Consider the following 20,675-nt stretch of genomic DNA (forward strand, 5'->3'; position numbering starts at 1 on the left):
TTAAAATGAACTTTAGCTCATGTCTGTAGCTATAATAGTTTCCGAGATATTACAAAAATAAATTTGAAAACCTGAAAATGGTGAAATTTTGAATTTTGCATAACTTTTCGAAAAAAATTTTTTCCTTTGGCACAACTTTGTTTTATGATAAAATCAAACTTGTGACCAAATTTCATCCAAATCGGAAGGGGTCGATTCCAACTATTGGTCGATTTGACATCGAATGACCCATATGTTAAAAGTAATTTTGACAAATTTTCGTGAAAGATTAAATAATCCGCCAAAAGTATCCAAATACCTATTTATTACTGAAGTTAATACTATACACTGAGAGAAAAAATTTATTTTAGTAAAAATAAGCAAGGGGCCATTCATGAAGTACGTAAGGATATTGAGAGGGAGGGGGGTGAAATTCATTCTTACGTAATATTTCGTGGATCAAAATTCAATATTCAAAATCTAATTCCATTTTTGATGCCAAATAGTTTTTTTAATTTTAAAGTGTACAGTCGAATTTTTATTTTATTTAAATAATTTTTATTGCTTATTGAAAAAAAATATTATATCCATGTTTAGTTCTATAAAAAAAATGATAATACATTTTTCTGTGTACTATCGTACTTTTATTATTTAGAAGATCAAGATAGATTCTTACGTAAGAAAGGGAAGGGGGGTGCGAGAAATCTTACGTATACTTACATGGTGGTAGGGGGGGGGGATCAAAAGTCACCAAAATTGTCCTTACGTAATTAATGAATGGCCCCCAATGTTATAATAAGAAATTAATTTGTTGAAAATTTTAAACAATTTTATTTCTTAGCTGAAGAAATAATGATTTTTCTCATGGTCTCTTTTATCTTGAAAAAAAGTTTTCTAGTTTTAGAAAAAAACAATTTTTGATGAAAATTCGCAAGTTGTCTATTTAACGTTGTTTTCTTCCAAATAAAAAAAACTTTTTTTCAACAAAAAAGTTGCTGTGAGAAAAATTTTGATTTCTTCAGCTAAGAAACAAAATTGTCTTAAATTTTCAATAAATTAATTTTTTGTTATAATATTGCTCATTTTTTTCAGAAGAATTTTTTTTCTCAATGGAGATCTTCATTCATAATTATCTCATGTATTCTCATTAAATAATTTTAAAGAAATTAATAGCAAAGTTTTACACATTTTTTTTATTATTGAAAACTATTTACAAACTGGCTAATTTCCATAAAAGAAAATTAATTCATTGTTTTTATCACTTGATAATTTCTTGGTTGTAATTATAATAAAGAATTTTATCAGGTCACACCAATAAACGTAAGCAAAATATAAAAAAAATTAATATTATTATTGCCGACAAATAATAAAAAATAAAATAGACATATTTACAGTTTTGATAGAAATGATCATTACCTTAATTTGTAATATGTACAATGTCTCTTTATTATTATCATTATCCAAGTTTTATAGAAAAATATAGAACCTAGCTGCAAGATATCCAAATAGTTAAATTTTCTTCATATATTATTTAGTATATACTGAGCATTTTTACAATAAACGAAAATTAAATTGATTTAATAGTTGATAAAAGAAGAATATTATTCGACTTTTATTATCCATGGATGATTAGGTACATAACCATATTGAATATTCAAAAGACTTTTAAGGATCATATCATAGATAGGGCTCGGTTGCTCCATAGTAGGTATGTGTAAGAATTGGTTGAGAAAATGAATATTGGAAATTGGACTAACTACACAGGCAGTTCCAGCTCCAAACATCTCTAGTATCTGAAAAATAAATAAGATATTTTGTTTATTTATATAAATTTATTTTTAAATATTACTGCGATAGCGTCAACAATGTTAATAAAAAATAAAAGTGTTATTGAACTCTTTTTAATATTTACAACATAATAGAATTATTTATTAACAACATGACTAAATCTGCTTAGTTATTGCTTTTTGCTTAATATATTATATTATTTATGTTATGTAGATAAAAATGTTGCTGATAATCACTTACCCTTTTCTCAGAAGTTAAACGGCACACTTCTTCCATCGTAATAATTCTCTCGGTTACTTTAAACTGATTCCATTCGTGAGCTAAATTCAATATTGACATTCGAGTGATTCCGGGTAGAATCAACCCATTTAATGGAGGAGTTATTAATTCTTTTTCTGTAATAAATACATTTTTTCATTTATGTATAAATTTTAACTAAAAAGAGAAATTATTTGATTTTTAACAAAATTTTATTCTTGTCTCAAAATATGCAAGAAATTAAAACTATTGTATCAAGAAAATAAACTTTTAGAAGAGTTTTACTAATCATGATAAATTACAACTCTTGGTTAAAGAATTTGATTGGATTGACCAATCAACTTGAAAAAACCAAGATGATAAATTCTCGGAGATCAGGTAATTTTCTTCAAAATAATTAAGTTCCACATTATTTCTCTTCAATAGCACTAAGAGAAAAAATTTATTTTGAAAAAAATGAGCAATAATGTAATCCCTATCCCTACTAATATTATAAATGTGAATATATAAGTTTGTTTGTTACGCTTTCACGCAAAAACTACTTAACCGATCATCATGAAACTTTGTACACATATTCGTGAAAGTATTAGAAGTAACATAGGATACTTTTTATTAAAGAAACAAATTTATTTTTTACGAAAGATAAAAAAATTGTTTGTCAAAAAATTAGAATCACATTGATTCAGTTCTATTGGAATGTAATGATCTTTGATATTTATCGAAGGGCTTCAACGCGAGTGAAGCTTCGGGCAAATGCTAGTAAATAATAAATTTGTTGAAAGTTTGCAACAATTTCATTTTTTTAGCTGAATAAATTAAAATTTTTCTCATAATCAATTTTAGATAAGCAATTGCTTATTAAGTTAACTTGCGAATTTTCATAGAGAAGAAAATTTTATGGATTAAAGTAAAAGCGTTGACTTTATGATCATTATTTTGAAGCAAATAAATGCTATAGTTATACACTGAGAGAAAAAAAATGGCCATTGTTGTGAAAAAAATAAAATTTGTTGAAAATTTCAAATAATTCTATTTGGTTGAAGAAATAAAAATTTTTCTTACAGTAACTTTTAAAAAAAAATTATTTTTTTTTATCCAAAAAAAAAACAATTTCAGATAGACAGTGAAAATTTCCATTCAAAATTGTTTCTTTCCAAATCTAGAAAACTTCAACAAGATAGTTACTGTGAAAAAAATTTTTATTTCTTCAGCGAAAAAATTAAATTGTTTAAAATTTTCAACAAATTAATTTCTTGTTATAGGATTGCTCATTTTTTACAAAATAAATTTTTTCTCTAAGTACAGTATAGTAATGATAATTAGTATTAAAAGACTTATAGTTATGAAATATTTATATTACCTCCTTCCTCATTGATGATAAACATAAAAATGTTCATTGTTCCAACTTCTGTTAGCTGCATATCTCCACCATAAAGCCATAAAACTTGCTGAAGACCTTTTTCTTCAGCTTTCTCTTGAACATGAATGGTAGGAGCATAATTGCTACCTAATTTTGAATCACCACAGCCTCCAGGCCATGCTCTGGTATAACTTGGATCAGCGAGAAGTGATACACCTTTACTGACTGGTCCGTGAAAATAGGATCCAACTGGACACAGAATAGCATACAAGAGTGCTGAGCGAGATGTTGCAACACCCAACGTAGGCTACATTGTTACAATAAATAAAAAAAAAAATAAAATAAATGATAAATAATAAAAATGATTTTAAAAAGTTTTTTATCTTATGCTTCTTCAGTGTTTTTATTTTCTTAATCATCTGGCCTGCAGCTATCTCAACGCGACCTTGTCTTTCTCGAAAATAAGAATAAATAATCGACATTGCAAGTCTGATTACGTCAATTTAATATGATGAAAACTTTGAAGATATTGATAGATGTTGACAAGTGTTATCATTTGAATATCAGTGCGTTACGCGCAAAATTTTGTTGTACTTTTTTTCAGAGATAATTTAAAAAATTCTTCGAAAATTAACAAATACTATTGGATTTATTAACATAAGAGTAATAAATAAAAAAAGTAAATTTTATAATAGAAAAAAAAAATATCATCCTAAAATTTAATTTATAACAAAATGAGATAATAATAAACTTATGTTATAATTTCTTATGTTTACATCAAGCTCTTTGCATCACTGAATTATATTTTTAATGGCCTTTGTTCACCTCTGTTATTGTTATGAGATTACAATATTATCAATCATACTTACATCCACCCCGATAACAGTAGGTCTTATATATAGACTTGCCGTTTCACAATGCGGCACCCATTCCTGATCGATGCTAATTAACCTACTCAAACATTTTATGAATTCTGTACTATTAAATGTTGGCAAACCTAATCTTTTTGCTGAATGGTTCAATCTTTGCATATTTAGTTCCGGGCGAAACAACCGTATTTTATCATCTTTGCCTCGGTAAGCTTTCATACCTTCAAATGCCTGAAACAATTATTAGAATTGTCTTTTTTAGTTATTTAATATAAAAAAGAAGAAATAACAAAAGTAATTTTTTAAAACTAAAAGCTCGAATAAGTTAACTTAAATAATTTATTGAAAAACAAAATAAAACATTTTTTGCATTGAATTGTTTTTTTTTTTTTTTTAAAGTAATTTGTAACTTTAAACTCTAGATTGTACAGGTTATCATCTTCATCGTGAAAATTGCCATCAAAAACAATAAAGCAAGACTATGAGTCATACGTTGATTTATAGTAGCAGTTATTATTCTCTTCACAGTAAATGACATTTTTTTTCTTCGTATATTTTGGATGTTGCGTCATACACGGTAATAGTCTAAGCTATTGCATATTTAAAGATTCTTATCTTGGTAAAGTTTTTTGAGTATTATTCGTTTAGCTAATACTTTAGCAATATTCGGAGAATTTATTTTTTTTAAGTTCTGAAAAAAAAACTACTTCACTTACGGAAATATATATTCTCTTCAATATGTTTCTCTTGTTTCAAGATGTTCAGTTTTCTTAAGTTAATTTCTTAATACAAGAAATTAACTTTTGAATAAAAAAATTAAAAATTAAAAATTATTGGATTAAGAACGAAAATTTTTCTATTTAAGAATTTGTTAAATTAAAACTATTGAAACTAAAAATTATCGAATTTCTGCTACTTTTGATTTCATGAAATATAATCTTGAATCCTGAATTGAAATATTAGACGTAAATTGAACGTTTTTAGCGTTAAGGAGGTTCCGTGGAAAATCACTTTTCTTACAATATCCTTCAATTTTTTAATACACGTACTTTTAAGTGTTCTCTATACGAATAAATTTTTAACTTCCCGCTAAGAAAATTGAAAATTTTTTGAAATCGGGAAGTTATTGTTTTCACCCCGTTTTTCGAAAATCGAGTTTTCATCAGATCTTGACGTTTTAAGGTCATAGGAAGCTTCCCTGACTATTCCCGCGATGGTGTGTGTGTGTGTGTGTGTGTGTGTGTGTGTGTGTGTGTGTGTGTGTGTGTAAACCTCTCATATCTTTTGCACGGCTTGACCGATTTGATCGCGGTTGGTGCCATTCGAAAGGGTTTGACCAAACTTAGATTTTGAATACAATTTAGACCGATTCGAACCGGTAAATTTTGAAAAATCTTAAAAAAACTACGAAAAAAAATTTTTTTGATGTGGTTTATTTGGGATAACTTTTAAACAGCTTTACCGATAAATCCTAAAAACTAATGTTCTTAACATTAAAAAAACTACGTCGATCGCCGCTAAGCTGATCAACTTGGTTGATTCGTTTGTGAGTTATCGTTGATGAAAAAAAACCGACTTTTAAACTCGGAGAGCTCAAAATCACACGTAAATTATATTTTTGACCTCGAAGAGCTCAAGAACGTACTAAGTGCAATTTTGAGTGCTTAAGTATGAAATTAGCGGGAACTTGCACGGATGGCCTTTAGGGTCAACCGTTTTCCTAATTTTTTTAATAGTCTTTGCGGTGCTAATTTTCGAAATATTAGCAATTAAAAATCGTACATCTAACATGTATTTTTTAAAAAAATCTTTGAAGTTAGCTCCATTAGATATTTTGCATGAGTGGAAATAAGTGAGCGACACTAGTAAAAGAGGCAGCACTAGTGCGTGAGAAAGAAACCAATAGCCATAACCTATTGGTGTCTTTTATTGCCGTGGTACGTCCTTATTAATACAAAAATTAACTTTTTGAATAGAAAAAAATCAAAATTATTAGATTAGGAACGAAAAGTTCTCTATTTAAGAATTTATTAAATTAAAACTATTGAAACTAAAAATTATCAGATTTCTGCTACTTTTGATTTTATGAAATAAAGTGTTGAATCCCAAATTGAAATATTAAACGTAAATTGATCGTCTTTAACGTTAAGACAGTATTGAACATTAAAAATGGATGTTAAATGTTTTGATCGTATTCAAAATGTATTTTCATATCAGAAATCGAATAAAATCTAACTAAACTTAAAATTGATGTATATAAATAACTTTTTTAAGTAATTAAATGATTAAAGCCGAAATACGTTCTAATACATTATAATTATCAAGAAAATAATTTTTTTCAGCTATAGTAAAGGGTGCGACGCAGTCTATAATCCGAAAACTGAGACTTAGTTAGCTAGTGTTAGGTCTTAAGGCAATTTTATCAAGACGCGACTGGGCAGCCCAATACTATGTCTTTCAACGTGTCTTATATGTATTTTTAGGAAGAACTGAAGGTTACAAAAAAACAGAACATTTTTTATTGTCTCTTAGTAACTTTGCTTTTCATTTTTAACGTTCAATACATTACTAACGTTAAAAAGGTTCAATTTACGTCCAATATTTTGATTCGGGATACATTTCAGAATATGTTGAAGTTAAATTTTCGATTTCTTAAAACATTTTTTTGCTATTTTGTATGAAGAAACTAGTTTTTGAACTATGAATATAAAATTCATAAAAGAAAACTAAATTATTTTTAATTACAAGGAATTATTTTTGAATAAAGCATTTGATTTTATTGATGGAAGATAATATACTCTTGCGTCAATAGTTATTGATCAAAGGTCTGGGTTGCTTAAGCCAAAATAACGAGATTCAAGACAAAAAATTTTTAAAACAAACGACAGGTCGTCTTCAAAAAGTTTCTTAGAAAAATTATTTCTTTTAAATCAAAATAGATTTTCTATCGGTGAAAAATAGTATCATAAAAAAAATATCAATAATAAAATTAATAATAAACTGCAGTTATCTGTATTGATTCATGATAATTTCTATTCAAATAGTTCGAAATTTTTTCGACATTAAAAATTACAAATAAATAATTTACTTGAACGGCGTAATGTAGAGCCTTGCTTGCTGGGTGTAAAACTAGACTTTCCAAAGGAGTGATTTCTGGTGCTTGCCATCCTCCTAAATCTTCATGAAAAAAAACTTTGAACATATGATCAGTAAAGTATTTTCCGAAGACCAAATCTCTAACATCTGGTTTTGGTTGAAGTAAATGTGGTGGCGCCAAGCGGACCGACAGATCAGCATACTGTCAAATAAATATCGAAAAATTATTTTTTATAAACTCAAAAATTTTCAAAATAAATACAACATAAAAAAAAATTTGGGGTTGAAATGAACCTTAAGAAGAAATAAGAAATGAATTACATTAAAATTTAATAAAGAAAAAGAAAAAATTTTTTTTCTAATTTTAATTTTAATTATAGGATAAAAGTTCCAAATGTTGACCAGTTTAGATAAAATGATCATAAATAGATTATTTGTAAACTTATTGGAAGAGTTTATGAGCTGAACCAGGTGTTATGCTTTTTTTATAGTCTTAACTTACAAACTGTAATATTTTTTGTTTACAAAATACGTAATAATAAACATTAAATTGTAATAATTAAAGTTACAACCAATTGCTCCGAATATTGACAATATTACACACTAAATATTGACCGCCTATGTTCCAAATACTAACCAGTATAAGTAGTATATACTTACTAGTAGTATATACTTACTAGTATATACTTAGTACTATTATACTTACTAGACTTAAAAATAAATAATAGTTTAAAAAAACTAAAAACACGCTTTTTATAGAAAACCAAACTAAAAAATAGAAAATAAATTTTAATAAATTTAAATTAAGAATAGTGTTAAAAATTTCAATAAATATAAATTAATAATAGTGTAAATAAAAAAATGTATTTTATTTTAAAAAGCGTGGGGTGCTTTTAAGATATCAAAATGATAATCACTCTACTCATATCTGTCAATAAAATATTTATAACTATTGACACCATGCACCCCACGCTTTTTTAAAATAAAATACATTTTTTTTTATTTACACTATTATTAATTTATATTTATTGAAATTTTAACACTATTCTTAATTTTAAATTTATTAAAATTTATTTTCTATTTTTTAGTTTGGTTTTCTATAAAAGCGTGTTTTTTAGTTTTTAAACTATTATTTATTTTACTTTTTAGTTTGGTTTATTTATAAAAGCGTGATTTTTAGTTTTTTTTAAACTATTATTTGTTGATTATCAAAAATATTCAGGCGCGCAAAATTACCCACGAAGAGTGACATACTGACAAACTGACATACAAGTGAAGCTAATATAAAGCGTGTAAAAAACCTACGGAGGAAAACACCTGGTTTCGAAATATAACTTCGGGATGGTCATCAGAGGATTCCGGGTTGATGTACGGGTTTATCTGTGCCATTCCCGATAAAAACCTACGGAGGAAAACACCTGGTTTCGAAATATAACTTCGGGATGGTCATCAGAGGATTCCGGGTTGATGTACGGGTTTATCTGTGCCATTCTCGATGAAAACCTACGGAGGAAAACACCTGGTTTCGAGATATAACTTCGGGATGGTCATCAGAGGATTCCGGGTTGATGTATGGGTTTATCTGTGCCATTCCCGATGAAAACCTACGGAGGAAAACACCTGGTTTCGAGATATAACTTCGGGATGGTCATCAGAGGATTCCGGGTTGATGTACGGGTTTATCTGTGCCATTCCCGATGAAAACCTACGGAAGAAAACACCTGGTTTCGAGATATAACTTCGGGATGGTCATCAGAGGATTCCGGGTTGATGTACGGGTTTATCTGTGCCATTCCCGATGAAAACCTACGGAGGAAAACACCTGGTTTCGAGATATAACTTCGGGATGGTCATCAGAGGATTCCGGGTTGATGTACGGGTTTATCTGTGCCATTCCCGATGAAAACCTACGGAGGAAAACACCTGGTTTCGAAATATAACTTCGGGATGGTCATCAGAGGATTCCGGGTTGATGTACGGGTTTATCTGTGCCATTCTCGATGAAAACCTACGGAGGAAAACACCTGGTTTCGAGATATAACTTCGGGATGGTCATCAGAGGATTCCGGGTTGATGTATGGGTTTATCTGTGCCATTCCCGATGAAAACCTACGGAGGAAAACACCTGGTTTCGAGATATAACTTCGGGATGGTCATCAGAGGATTCCGGGTTGATGTACGGGTTTATCTGTGCCATTCCCGATGAAAACCTACGGAAGAAAACACCTGGTTTCGAGATATAACTTCGGGATGGTCATCAGAGGATTCCGGGTTGATGTACGGGTTTATCTGTGCCATTCCCGATGAAAACCTACGGAGGAAAACACCTGGTTTCGAGATATAACTTCGGGATAGTCATCAGAGGATTCCGGGTATGTACGGGTTTATCTGTGCCATTCTTGATGAAAACCTACGGAGGAAAACACCTGGTTTCGAAGTATAACTTCGGGATGGTCATCAGAGGATTAGGGTTGACGTACGGGTTTATCTGTGCCATTCCCGATGAAAACCTACGGAGGAAAACACCTGGTTTCGAGATATAACTTCGGGATGGTCATCAGAGGATGACTAGGAAGGTCATCACCTGGGTTCTAGGTTGATAATAATCAAAATTTAAATAATATCATTATGGTAGTCTCTTTATGCGAAGGAGAGTTACATACTGACAAACTGACAAACTGACAAACTGACAAACTGACAAACTGACAAACTGACAAACTGACAAACTGACAAACTGACAAACTGACAAACTGACAAACTGACAAACTGACAAACTGACAAACTGACAAACTGACAAACTGACATACAAGTGAAGCTAATAAAAAGCGTGTAATAACTTTTATTTTTAATCTATAATACTTTCGACATTAATAGGTAATCCATTCACTGACATGTTAATAATTTCAATACTGTTGTTAGTTGTTCTGTATTTTGATACAATTTTATCTTCAGTACTCATATTTAAATCAATAAACGAAGCCATGCTATCAAGTGCATTTGATATTTTACAAGATCAATTGTTGACCAGAGTATAATTTTAGTTATTAACATGGTTTATCTAACAAAAATTATTGATTATTAATCTTCGATACTTAATTGTTTTGACAAATACTTATTGCATGCATAAAGCGCGATCGCGCTGAAAGCATATAGCTCTACTGGGGCCTAAAAATCAAATTTCCTTTCTCGTCAAGAGAAATTGTATTTTTAATCCATTATCCTCGTACAAATGTTTAAAAAAAATACACAGGTGTCAAGAAGAACGATTATTGAACTAATTAAAAATACTTATATTTATGTGCATGCACAAAATTTTGTTTCAAGTATAATTAAAAATTGATAATTATGTACTGAATATAAAATTAAATTACTAGTTTTTTTTCAATCGTTGTTTTGCTGTCTGGTCAATACTCGGTTCCTTTACTTTATTATCGACGAAGAAAAATTTTTTATCATACTGACAAAAAAAATTACACCAACAAACTTTACACCGTTTTGTGTTCTCGGGGTCCATTTTTACATCAAAAATTTTTTTAGTGTACTGTTCCCTAATAAAAGACTTACCTTAAATGAATTATCTGATTCTGGCTGAGGACGAACTCTGTCTTGAGCTTGCAAAGATGAACTGAACCTTACATTCTTGAGATAGTTTAGCAACCGCCCATTAAATAGTTCCTAAAAAAGAAAAAAAAAGAAAAATTAATAATTTAAACGACTATGCTTCAAATCTACTTTTACTGAATTCCAAAATTTTTTTATGAGTATTTATTTTCTGGCTTTATAATGCTTAAATAACCATGAACTAGTTTGAATCAATGTTTATAGGACAAATTTAATTTCTATGAAAGTTTTCTCGTATAAAATATTTATTAACTGTAGTATAAAAGTTTACTTCAGGAGTAATACATAGTTATAGTTTAAAATAGAACTCCATGGCAACAATTAATTGATTTATTTATTCACATAAAAGTTCATATTCACCGAGCTGTTAACGCTGTTACAGCACTAAGTCAAATAGATAAATATTGACCTTTCGGAATTTTTTTCATCGCTTACTGTCAACTGGCCGAATAAAACAAGACATAAAAAAAAGGTGACTTTATGCGTTAGTAGTGCTTACTACAATTTTCATTTTGTAGGACTACACGGAGAAAAATTAATAATTGTATTTACTATACGAAAATATTAACTCCTACTATCTGGAATGGTAATAAAATTAATTAGTCCCAAAATAATAGGTGTTATCATTGATAATTGTACTAGTTACTATTAATAATGGTAACGATTACTATCGAAAATGATAATTGTAATTATTAAAAATTATAACTGCTATAATCGAAGATGGTAACTGTAACCATCTCAGATTGTAAAAATTCTGAAAGAAAAAATAATATAAATTTATTTTATTTAATTCTTTATTTGCATCCATATTTTAGTTATGGCTATTTTTTCGTTTAAAATATTAAAACAAATAATAACACAATCGTTTAAATCCATATGTGATAAAAATTTCCAAATATTAGAGCTGTTATTGATTATTTTGAATGGTTGACTATGATTATCAAAATAGCAATCATCCAAGATTTGGGTTACTAAAAAAGTCTTATTATTATCAATTATTAATATTTTTTCACAAGATAAAATAATGAAACATCATTTGATGGTTCCATTATAATTGAATTAATTGTAATCCTATCATCTATATTATTAAGAGAATATCATTAACAGAAAATATTCTATCTCTAGATTCATAATTAATAAATGACCTTATATCTTGTGAATTATTGACATTTTTACAGATATAAGCTCACTCCGACATTATACTCATCGAGATCTTTCATTTGAGTACCCACATCAATTTTTCATATATTTATATATATATAATATATATGTATATATGAAAAATATATAAAAATTCATGTGGGTACTCAAATAAAAGCTCTTGATAAGTGTAACATCGGAATGAGCTTATATCTTTAAAAATGTCAATAGTTAAGAAAGTAAAATACACTTTAACGAAAATCATTATACAATTAAGCAAAATTTTATTTATTATAGTTCGCAATTCTTGGCAGTCACATAGGGACTGCAGGTCGCTAGTTTTGATAATTTGTGCATTGAATTTCTTCAACAGAATGTATAACTTAAACAGGTCAATGAGTTTATTTCATCTGCTAGCTTTAAGAATATCATTTAATTCAATGCAGAAGAAAAATTACATGTAGTCAAGCTGATTCGGTGCATTTCAAAATACGATATCATCAACTGGAGCAAAGAGTATGCTCTCTTTAATTGAAATTGTTACAGGGAAAATTTTAATTTAAATAAATAAATAATTATGATTAATAATTAGTTTAAAGCTTTTTTGTATTCAAAATTTTTTTTTTGAAAATTATGTTTTTTAAAAATTTTTTGTAAGATAAAAATTTTTTTTTTGAAATTTGAATTTTATTGAAAATTTTGATTTCTTTGGGAATTTCAAATTTTTTTTGAAAAATTTGGCGTTGAAACTTGTTTTAGACAAATAAAAATTTAAATATGCATTCAATCCGAATTTAATTCCGATTTTTTGTGTACTACACTGCGCTACAACTGCTTTTAGTTCATTCAGAAATGCATCGACGCTAGCGCAAATTTTTAATTTTTTAAATATTTTTTACTAGCTTAGATAGTAGCTATTATTATTACTGCTGGTAACTGTTACCATTAGGTTATATTAGGAATTACGATTTTGATAATAGTAGTAACTAGTTAAAATAATAATAGCTATTATTACTGATTACCATAATAATAGTAGTAGTTACCATCAGGATGGTAACTACTACTACTCAGATGGTTTACATAATTATTTAAATAATATTTACTACTATCGAATTCAGTTAATAGATTTTACCATAACTAGATAGTAAACTCTACTATAAAATTTTTTCCGTGTAGAGGACATATAATCTAATTATTTTTAAACTTTTTTTTTTTAATCCATTTCCTCAGAAAAATTAAGAGATTCGATCTTTACAAACATGTATTTTTAACTCATGTCAAATTAATAAACTCAAAAAATAATTTTCACTTATAAGATACAATTTTTTCCTTATTTTTATTAAAAATAATAAATAACTAACAACCTGCAGTCCGTATGTGACTGCCGAAATTTACGGATTATGAATAAGAAAACTTTGGCTTAACGACTTTTTGATATTTATAATCACAGTATACGTAGTTTGGATACTTTTTAAATGAATTTTAAAAATAATAGTGCTATCATAGGATCAATTACAAATAATTTAATGGACAAATGTGATGGAACAAATTTATAGAACCAACAAACTATTCAAAACTTCTTCAAAAACTTTACATAAAAAATTGATTATCACTGAAAAATATATAAAACCTTAGAAAGGCACAAATTCTTATCAAAATCTTTCTGATGATACCAAATTTAACTAGGGTAAAAGACCCCATTAGTGGCGGAGACCCCATTACTGACACTTTCTTTGATTTTGGTACTTATTCAATTAATGAAATCATTAATTTCAATAATGAATATATTATTTCTAATCTTTAAGATCTTTAGATCAAAAAAATTTTTAATTTTTATTCCAAGTAGAACATTTTTTCATTGAAAGAAAAAGTGCCACTAATGGGGGTTAAAGGTGCCACTAATGGGGTCTTTTACCTTATAAAAATGCTTTTAAAAATAATAATATGCTCGTCATAAAATTTTCCCTACTCCCTCAATTATTTAAATCATAAATGACTGTCGCTAAAAAATATCTAAACCAATTTACGATAAAGATGTAGCTCTTACAAAATTTTTCTTAGTCCTTTAATTATATAAATTAATTTTTGACCTATAACCACATTTATTTATTTTATTTTATTTATTTATTTGGTTTAAATGCCAAGGCAGCAAGCCGAATGGCAAAATTTACAAATATTTAAATATAAAGATAAGAATATTTAAATATAAAGATAAGAATAAGTACACGTACAGTTATAGCAAGTATTACCATGATAAATAATACATTATACAAATTAATACTTATGATATATTTTAATATAATATAATATGCATGTAGATATGTAAATTCCAGAGATTTGTCTAGATTTTTCTGAGATTTACAATTTACAATTTACAATTTACCGTCAGTTTCTAATTTCATGAAAAATTCAAAAGCTTTTGTTTTAAATGTTTCCAAACTATGAGATTCGATTATTTCAATGGGCAGTTCTCTCCAAAGCCGTATCGCTGACACCACAAATGAATGCTCATATGATTTTATAGTAAAGTGTGGTATTTTAAACATGACGTTATTGTATTTTTCTGCTATTCTTTCTGATCGTCTAATGTCTTGATCCTCTTCTATGAATAAATTCCGTAAGAATTTTGGTTCACCTTACATGTACAAAACAAAATAAATAAAAAAAAAAAAAAAATGTGTACCGCAAAATTCGAAATTATCTAGAACTATTTCGAAAACTCATCTTAATAATTAACTATTGCTGGAAAGTATATGAAAGATTAAAAAAGCTCAAATTCAGGTCGACCTTTCCGATGATACTAAATTAATTTAAAGAACGTATTTTATCAGATATTACACCAGAGACAAAATTTTTCTTATTCTCTCAATTGTATAGATGACTGTTTAAAATTCAATAATTTAACATACCTTACGTTTGATGTGCACCATGATGTTTGTGTAAAAAATAATTCCTCGGTCAAATGATGGTATTTTCTAAATTAATCAATAAAATAATTATGTAATAATACATATTATCATAACTTTCATAGTAAAGTTATATTCTTCCAAATGCTACAGTAAGAATTTTGTTTAGAATGCAATATTACTGATTAAATTAAATTAAGCAATCAAGTAAACTTACTTAATTAGATTTACTGCAAAAAAAAATATTATCTATTTAAAAATTATTGAAAAATAATTATTTTTTTTCTTAGTTATAATAATAAATCAAGTTTATTATTGTAGCGAATGTTTTTGACTAAATTGGGTAAGAGAAAAGTTAACCCTCTCAGTAAAATTTAATTATAATTATTCTTCTTATAATTTATATTTATAATTATTTTTATTTAATCGTTTTCTAAAATATAACTCAAAAATTTATCTTGAAATTGATCGGAAGTGTGCACTAATAAAATATTTCTTATCAAAGCTAGAGTACCGATAAAATTATAATTAAGGGATAATTATATAAATGAAACATAAGATTCTAATAAAAAACAAATTCTTGTGTTCTCTTAATTACATATCTCGGGACCCTATAATTATTATTAATTATAATAATGAAAAATTCCTCTGTAAGAGAGTTTGTAATTCCAAACCGTACATTTATACCCACACTGAAAAAATATATATGCGCATATATGCTGACAAAAATACATATACGTCGCACATATAAAATATATACGCCACATACTTTTTTTTTGCCCCCGTATATGCGGCATATATTTTTTTTCAGTACGGGTAGTATTAATTAATAATAACAAAATTCCGTAAGTAGTATAAACCAACGTAGGTTTTCCGGGTTCAAGTAGTGCAACGATATGTACTGCATGCAATGTTTCAAGATATATTTTTAATATATTGCACACGGAAAAAAATAATTAGATACTGTAACAAGACAAAATCCTGTTGCAGCATCATGTGTTGTCTTTCAACTGACAATATTGATCAAAACTTTTTTATTAATTAATTATTAAAATATTCGTACTCGAACCTCCGGTCACATATTTTTTTCAATTTGATTCTGAGTTTACCGAGCGATTTTTTTTTTTAATTAAAAAGTTAAATTTAACCACACATAGTAAAAAGTTTTGCGTCATTGCGTCAAAAAAGTTTTTTTTATTTTAATTTTGTGTTAAATATATAATATTTTTTGTTTTGATTTGAGAGAATTAACTTAATTAATTATTTCATAAAAATCTAACGATTGTATTTGTCCTCATGACGTAACTTTTCATAAATTTTGCTATATTTCGACCTAACTTGACGAGCTGAGTCAGAAAATACATATGGTTCAAAAGTTTATATATATTTATATATACGATATAACGCGGCTTGTCACGACGATAGCGTAGCCAATTTATAATGGATCTCTATCAAACTCAACATACTTATTTTACAGATAGATAATGAAGTCAAGTTCGAATATGAGCTTAATCGGTCTAGTAATTTAGAAATGACAGGATTTTAAAATTTTCAAAATCATAAAAATTCATATTCACTTTTTTACTCGAATAACTTTTGAATGGGATAACTTATTGAATCTCTGTAAACTGCATCTGAAAGCTCTTTAAATAAGCTTTAATTTGAGTACCATTTCATATGTGTAGTTTCAACATTATGTCTTATTCCTTTATGCCAATTATGAAATTTGCTATTACATTGGTTTTTTTTTTGTATACAATCCTAGTAGTTTTTTTTTCTATTTACTACGAAATCTACTTCCATTTCGGCTGCCGAATGACCTTTTTTCTAGTAGATAACAAATACGATTAATTTAAATAATTGTGTAATTATGTTCCGTAAGTCTCAGTGCTTTACGGGATTTATCCTGCTGCAGCGCCTATTTATTATTTTCAGTGCACACTGAAAGAAAAAATTTATTTCGAAAAAAATAAGCAATGTTGTAATAAGAAATTAATTTATTGAAAATTTTAAACAATTTTATTTCTTAGCTGAAGAAATAAAAATTTTGACTGATAATTTGCAAGTTGTCTATCTAAGCCCCAAAAAAAAAAAATTCCCCCGCCATGATCGATAGTTACCTCAAAAATAGGTCATCCGAAAAAAAAAAAATTTAGTTACGTTATAATCTGTATGGATGTGGTTATTGCGGGACGAAGGGTTTTTTTTTATTTTTCATTCGAATAAAAATGACAACCGATTGAAAATTTTTTCATATTTTTGGCCTTTTTTTAGATTCAAGTCGCCTTTAAAAATCTTAAAAATAAAAATTTTTTGAGTCATTGTGACTAGAAAAAAAATTTTTAAAATCGGTTGTTATTTGTTTGAATTATTGATGCGTTTTGAGAAAAACACGATCGAAGTTTTTAGTTTATATTACTTTACGTTACTCTAAAATCATGTATCTCATGAAATATTTATCCTTAAATTAAAAGTCCTAGACCATATAAAAGTTCTCTCTCCCTATCTCCAATAGTGTCCACGACTTTTTTAATCTTTTTATTGATTGTTTCAATTCGTTTTTAGCGGATTCGATATTTTTGTCGAAGCGCTGAGCGAAAACGGTCGGTCTACCTATTCTCACTAAAATTACTTAAACTCCAAAAATTTGATTTAAAATTTCATACTCATATTTTTGAATGTAGAAACTTTGATTTAGAGCAGAGAAAAAAAAATTTTTTCTTGATTTATCACAGTGACTATCCCCTTTAAAAAAAAAAATTTTAATATTATAGGTTCAAATATTGTTGACTATATTTCTAAATAAATCCAAAAATTTGATAGAGTATAGTAATGATAATTAGATAGAATGCTTGAAATACATGATATGTTCAATTTTATACATTTTTTTTATTAAAGTTATAATTTTTTACTTAAACAGATCGAGATAAATTTAATAGAAGACTCAGATATGAAACCTTCTCAGAAGTTTTTAAGTGACGAAATTCTTATAGGATTGCCCATGATAAAAACACGATCAAAAGTATCATTTCGATTAAAGTTAGTAAACTCATAACGATAAAATAATCTCATAAATATTGGCAAATTTATCCTCATATTTATAGATAATGTGACCTCCGTTTTCATAATAAAAAATATTATGATATATTTTAATGATATGAAACAAAAATTTATGAATACGCATCGTTTTTTTTTAACGATTGGTGTAAATATAAGTCTATTAATACAAGGACACTTTAATAAATTAAATCGTTTTAAATGGAAAAGAAAAAATTACATTAAAATTATTTTTAAAAGTAGAAGCTACACTTACGAATTCTGAGCTAATTTTTTTATACAAAAACAAAATCGAGATAGCAATGGCTTAACTATTGATTGTGTCACATAGTACTCAGTACAGCATCTGTGATTCTCACTACTCCTTTGTTTTTGTTTTCATTTTCATACATCACCCGATTTATTTCTTATAATACTGATTGGGGAAATTAATTGAATTATATTTTCTGCCTATTATATTTAAGAAAAAAAATTATTACTAAAAAAATTTATGATGAAAATATTTTTTTATATACTGTGTTCTGTATAGTGGTAAAAATTATTTTGTAACTTTTTATTCGAACAGTTTTGATAAAAAGAAATTTGAAACAAAAAAAAAAAAATCTACAAAAATTAAAAAATTTTTTGGTTCAAACAATTTGTGAAAATTTGAAAGTTTATACTTTTTACGGATAAGTATAGTTAAAAAATGAAGCAATCATTGCACAGAAAAAACGACTATAAAATTTACAGAAAATAATCTGCAAAATTTAGAGAGTATGTACTCTGCAAAATTTACGAAATAAAAATGTAATTATTGCAGGTGATTATGTAAATTCTGTATAATTTTTTTGTAAAATTTACAGATAAAATCTGTAAAGACTACAAGAGTATTGTGTTATCGTTACCGAGTAACTTCTTGAATTAAAATTATGTTTGATTATCAATAAAAAAAAATGTTAACAATGATCCATTGATAGTAAATTTAAAAATTTTATAGCATGTGAATGTATAATTTTTTTAACAATTTATAAAAAAATAATTTGTCTAGAACTACATTGGAAAAAATCAGAAAAATTAAATTTTTTGAAAAAATTCAGAGGTGATATTAATTAATTTGCAATAATGCTTACCCGAGTAGCGCTTTTCAGAAAATTACAGAAAAGATTCTGTCATAATTACAGAAAAAGTTCTGTTACAATTACTGACTCAATATGTTAACCTTACAGTTTTACAATCACAGAATTCACCACGTAAAAATAGCATATTGCATTCTGTAAGTTCTACATAACTCGACTTTTTGATAGAATACTGTAAATTTTGTGAACTTTTCTATAAATTTACAGAGTAGTCTTTCCCGTATGGTATTTCAACTGCTATTAAGTTTTATCTCACTTTTAAAAACTTTAAATATTATCACTAGCTTATACTTAACAACGCTGAGGAAAATTTAAAATATTGTACACCAATAAAAAAATCAACTGTTTTCAAGAAAATCATTATGAAGAATATATTTATCTCGAATTAAGCAGTAAAAATTCTTTTAGCAATTATAATTCTTTCAAACAAAAAAAATTTTTTAAAGAATTTTTAAACTTGATTAAAAATACTTTCAAATTCTTAAAATATAGTTTTCTTGGTTCAAAAATTTTTTTATTGAATAAAATTTTCTGTTCTTTTTAGAGAAAAAATTTTTCTTCTCTGTGTAGTCGGTACTACATAGATTGTACCTACTACCATCTGAAAATGTATTTTCTTCAGATAATATTCAGTACTGTCCAATATAGTAGCCACTGCTATCTAGTTCGTTTTTTGTAGTACGGGTTTTTTGAAATAAAAAAAAAATTCATAAACAATGGAATTGAAAACTGCAATTACGGTAAAATTTTATGAGCCGGTAACGACTTTTATCCATTCAAAGCACAATTTTTGCAGAAAATTAAAAATTAAATTTTTTTATAAAATTTACAATTAAATTCCTTAACTTTTGGAAAAACAAAACTTTTGTTATCATTAAATTACATGTTTGCATACCAATAAAATATATAAGTATTCAAAATAATTATCTATCGATTAGAAACACTTTTTGATAAGTAAACAAAGTTAAAGTAAACAAATATTAGTACGACGATAAAATCTCTAAGTATCACTTTCATGTGTCAGCTTTATTCCACTTATTCAGAAGTAATGACTGTAAATGAGCAGATTATTGATGTTTTATTTATCAGAAATAAAGAGAGAACATGATAAAAAAGAAGAGGGGATGAATTCGTAAAGCAAGAGTTTACCACAATACGCAAAAGAAAGATAAACAAAAGCCTTCAATCTTTTTCCCCTTTCCTTATCACTTAACTAAAGTGTTGTAAGACGAGAACTATCTTCAGAATAATTGAATAAATAATACTCATTAAAAAAATAACCCAAGAAACCTAAATACTTATCAACAATTAATAGTGATGATTTATTTTTTTATAAAAAATAAATTAACAACGAAATTACATAATAAAACAAAACGTTTAATGTTTTCATCCTCGAAATTTCTTAGCCAAATTCACTAAATTTTTATTATTATTTCTTCTCAATAATATTGTCGAAAACTGATTCTCCAATAATCAAAATGAA

General features: G+C 27.1%; 1 protein-coding gene across 4 annotated transcripts; it reads right to left on the reverse strand.

Annotated features, from left to right (window-relative positions):
• Window positions 1-1,311: 1,311 nt before the first annotated feature.
• Window positions 1,312-20,246, reverse strand: LOC123271279 (branched-chain-amino-acid aminotransferase, cytosolic). Of its 4 annotated transcripts, none has more exons than XM_044737558.1 (8): window positions 20,088-20,246; window positions 15,021-15,086; window positions 10,915-11,025; window positions 7,343-7,552; window positions 4,255-4,485; window positions 3,386-3,692; window positions 2,008-2,162; window positions 1,312-1,772 (listed from the first exon to the last, which is right to left on the reverse strand). In XM_044737558.1, the coding sequence occupies exons 2-8, from the start codon at window positions 15,039-15,041 to the stop codon at window positions 1,581-1,583; spliced, it is 1,227 nt and encodes a 408-aa protein (XP_044593493.1). In that variant the 5' UTR covers window positions 15,042-15,086; window positions 20,088-20,246; the 3' UTR covers window positions 1,312-1,580. The 4 variants fall into 4 exon arrangements, with proteins under 4 accessions (XP_044593493.1, XP_044593496.1, XP_044593495.1 ...); XM_044737561.1 differs by lacking the exon at window positions 20,088-20,246 and adding an exon at window positions 19,187-19,450; XM_044737560.1 differs by lacking the exon at window positions 20,088-20,246 and adding an exon at window positions 18,331-18,453.
• Between the last annotated feature and the right edge of the window lie 429 nt (window positions 20,247-20,675).

This window comes from Cotesia glomerata, linkage group LG9, assembly GCF_020080835.1.
Source record: "Cotesia glomerata isolate CgM1 linkage group LG9, MPM_Cglom_v2.3, whole genome shotgun sequence".
NCBI classification, from domain to species: Eukaryota; Metazoa; Arthropoda; class Insecta; order Hymenoptera; family Braconidae; genus Cotesia; species Cotesia glomerata.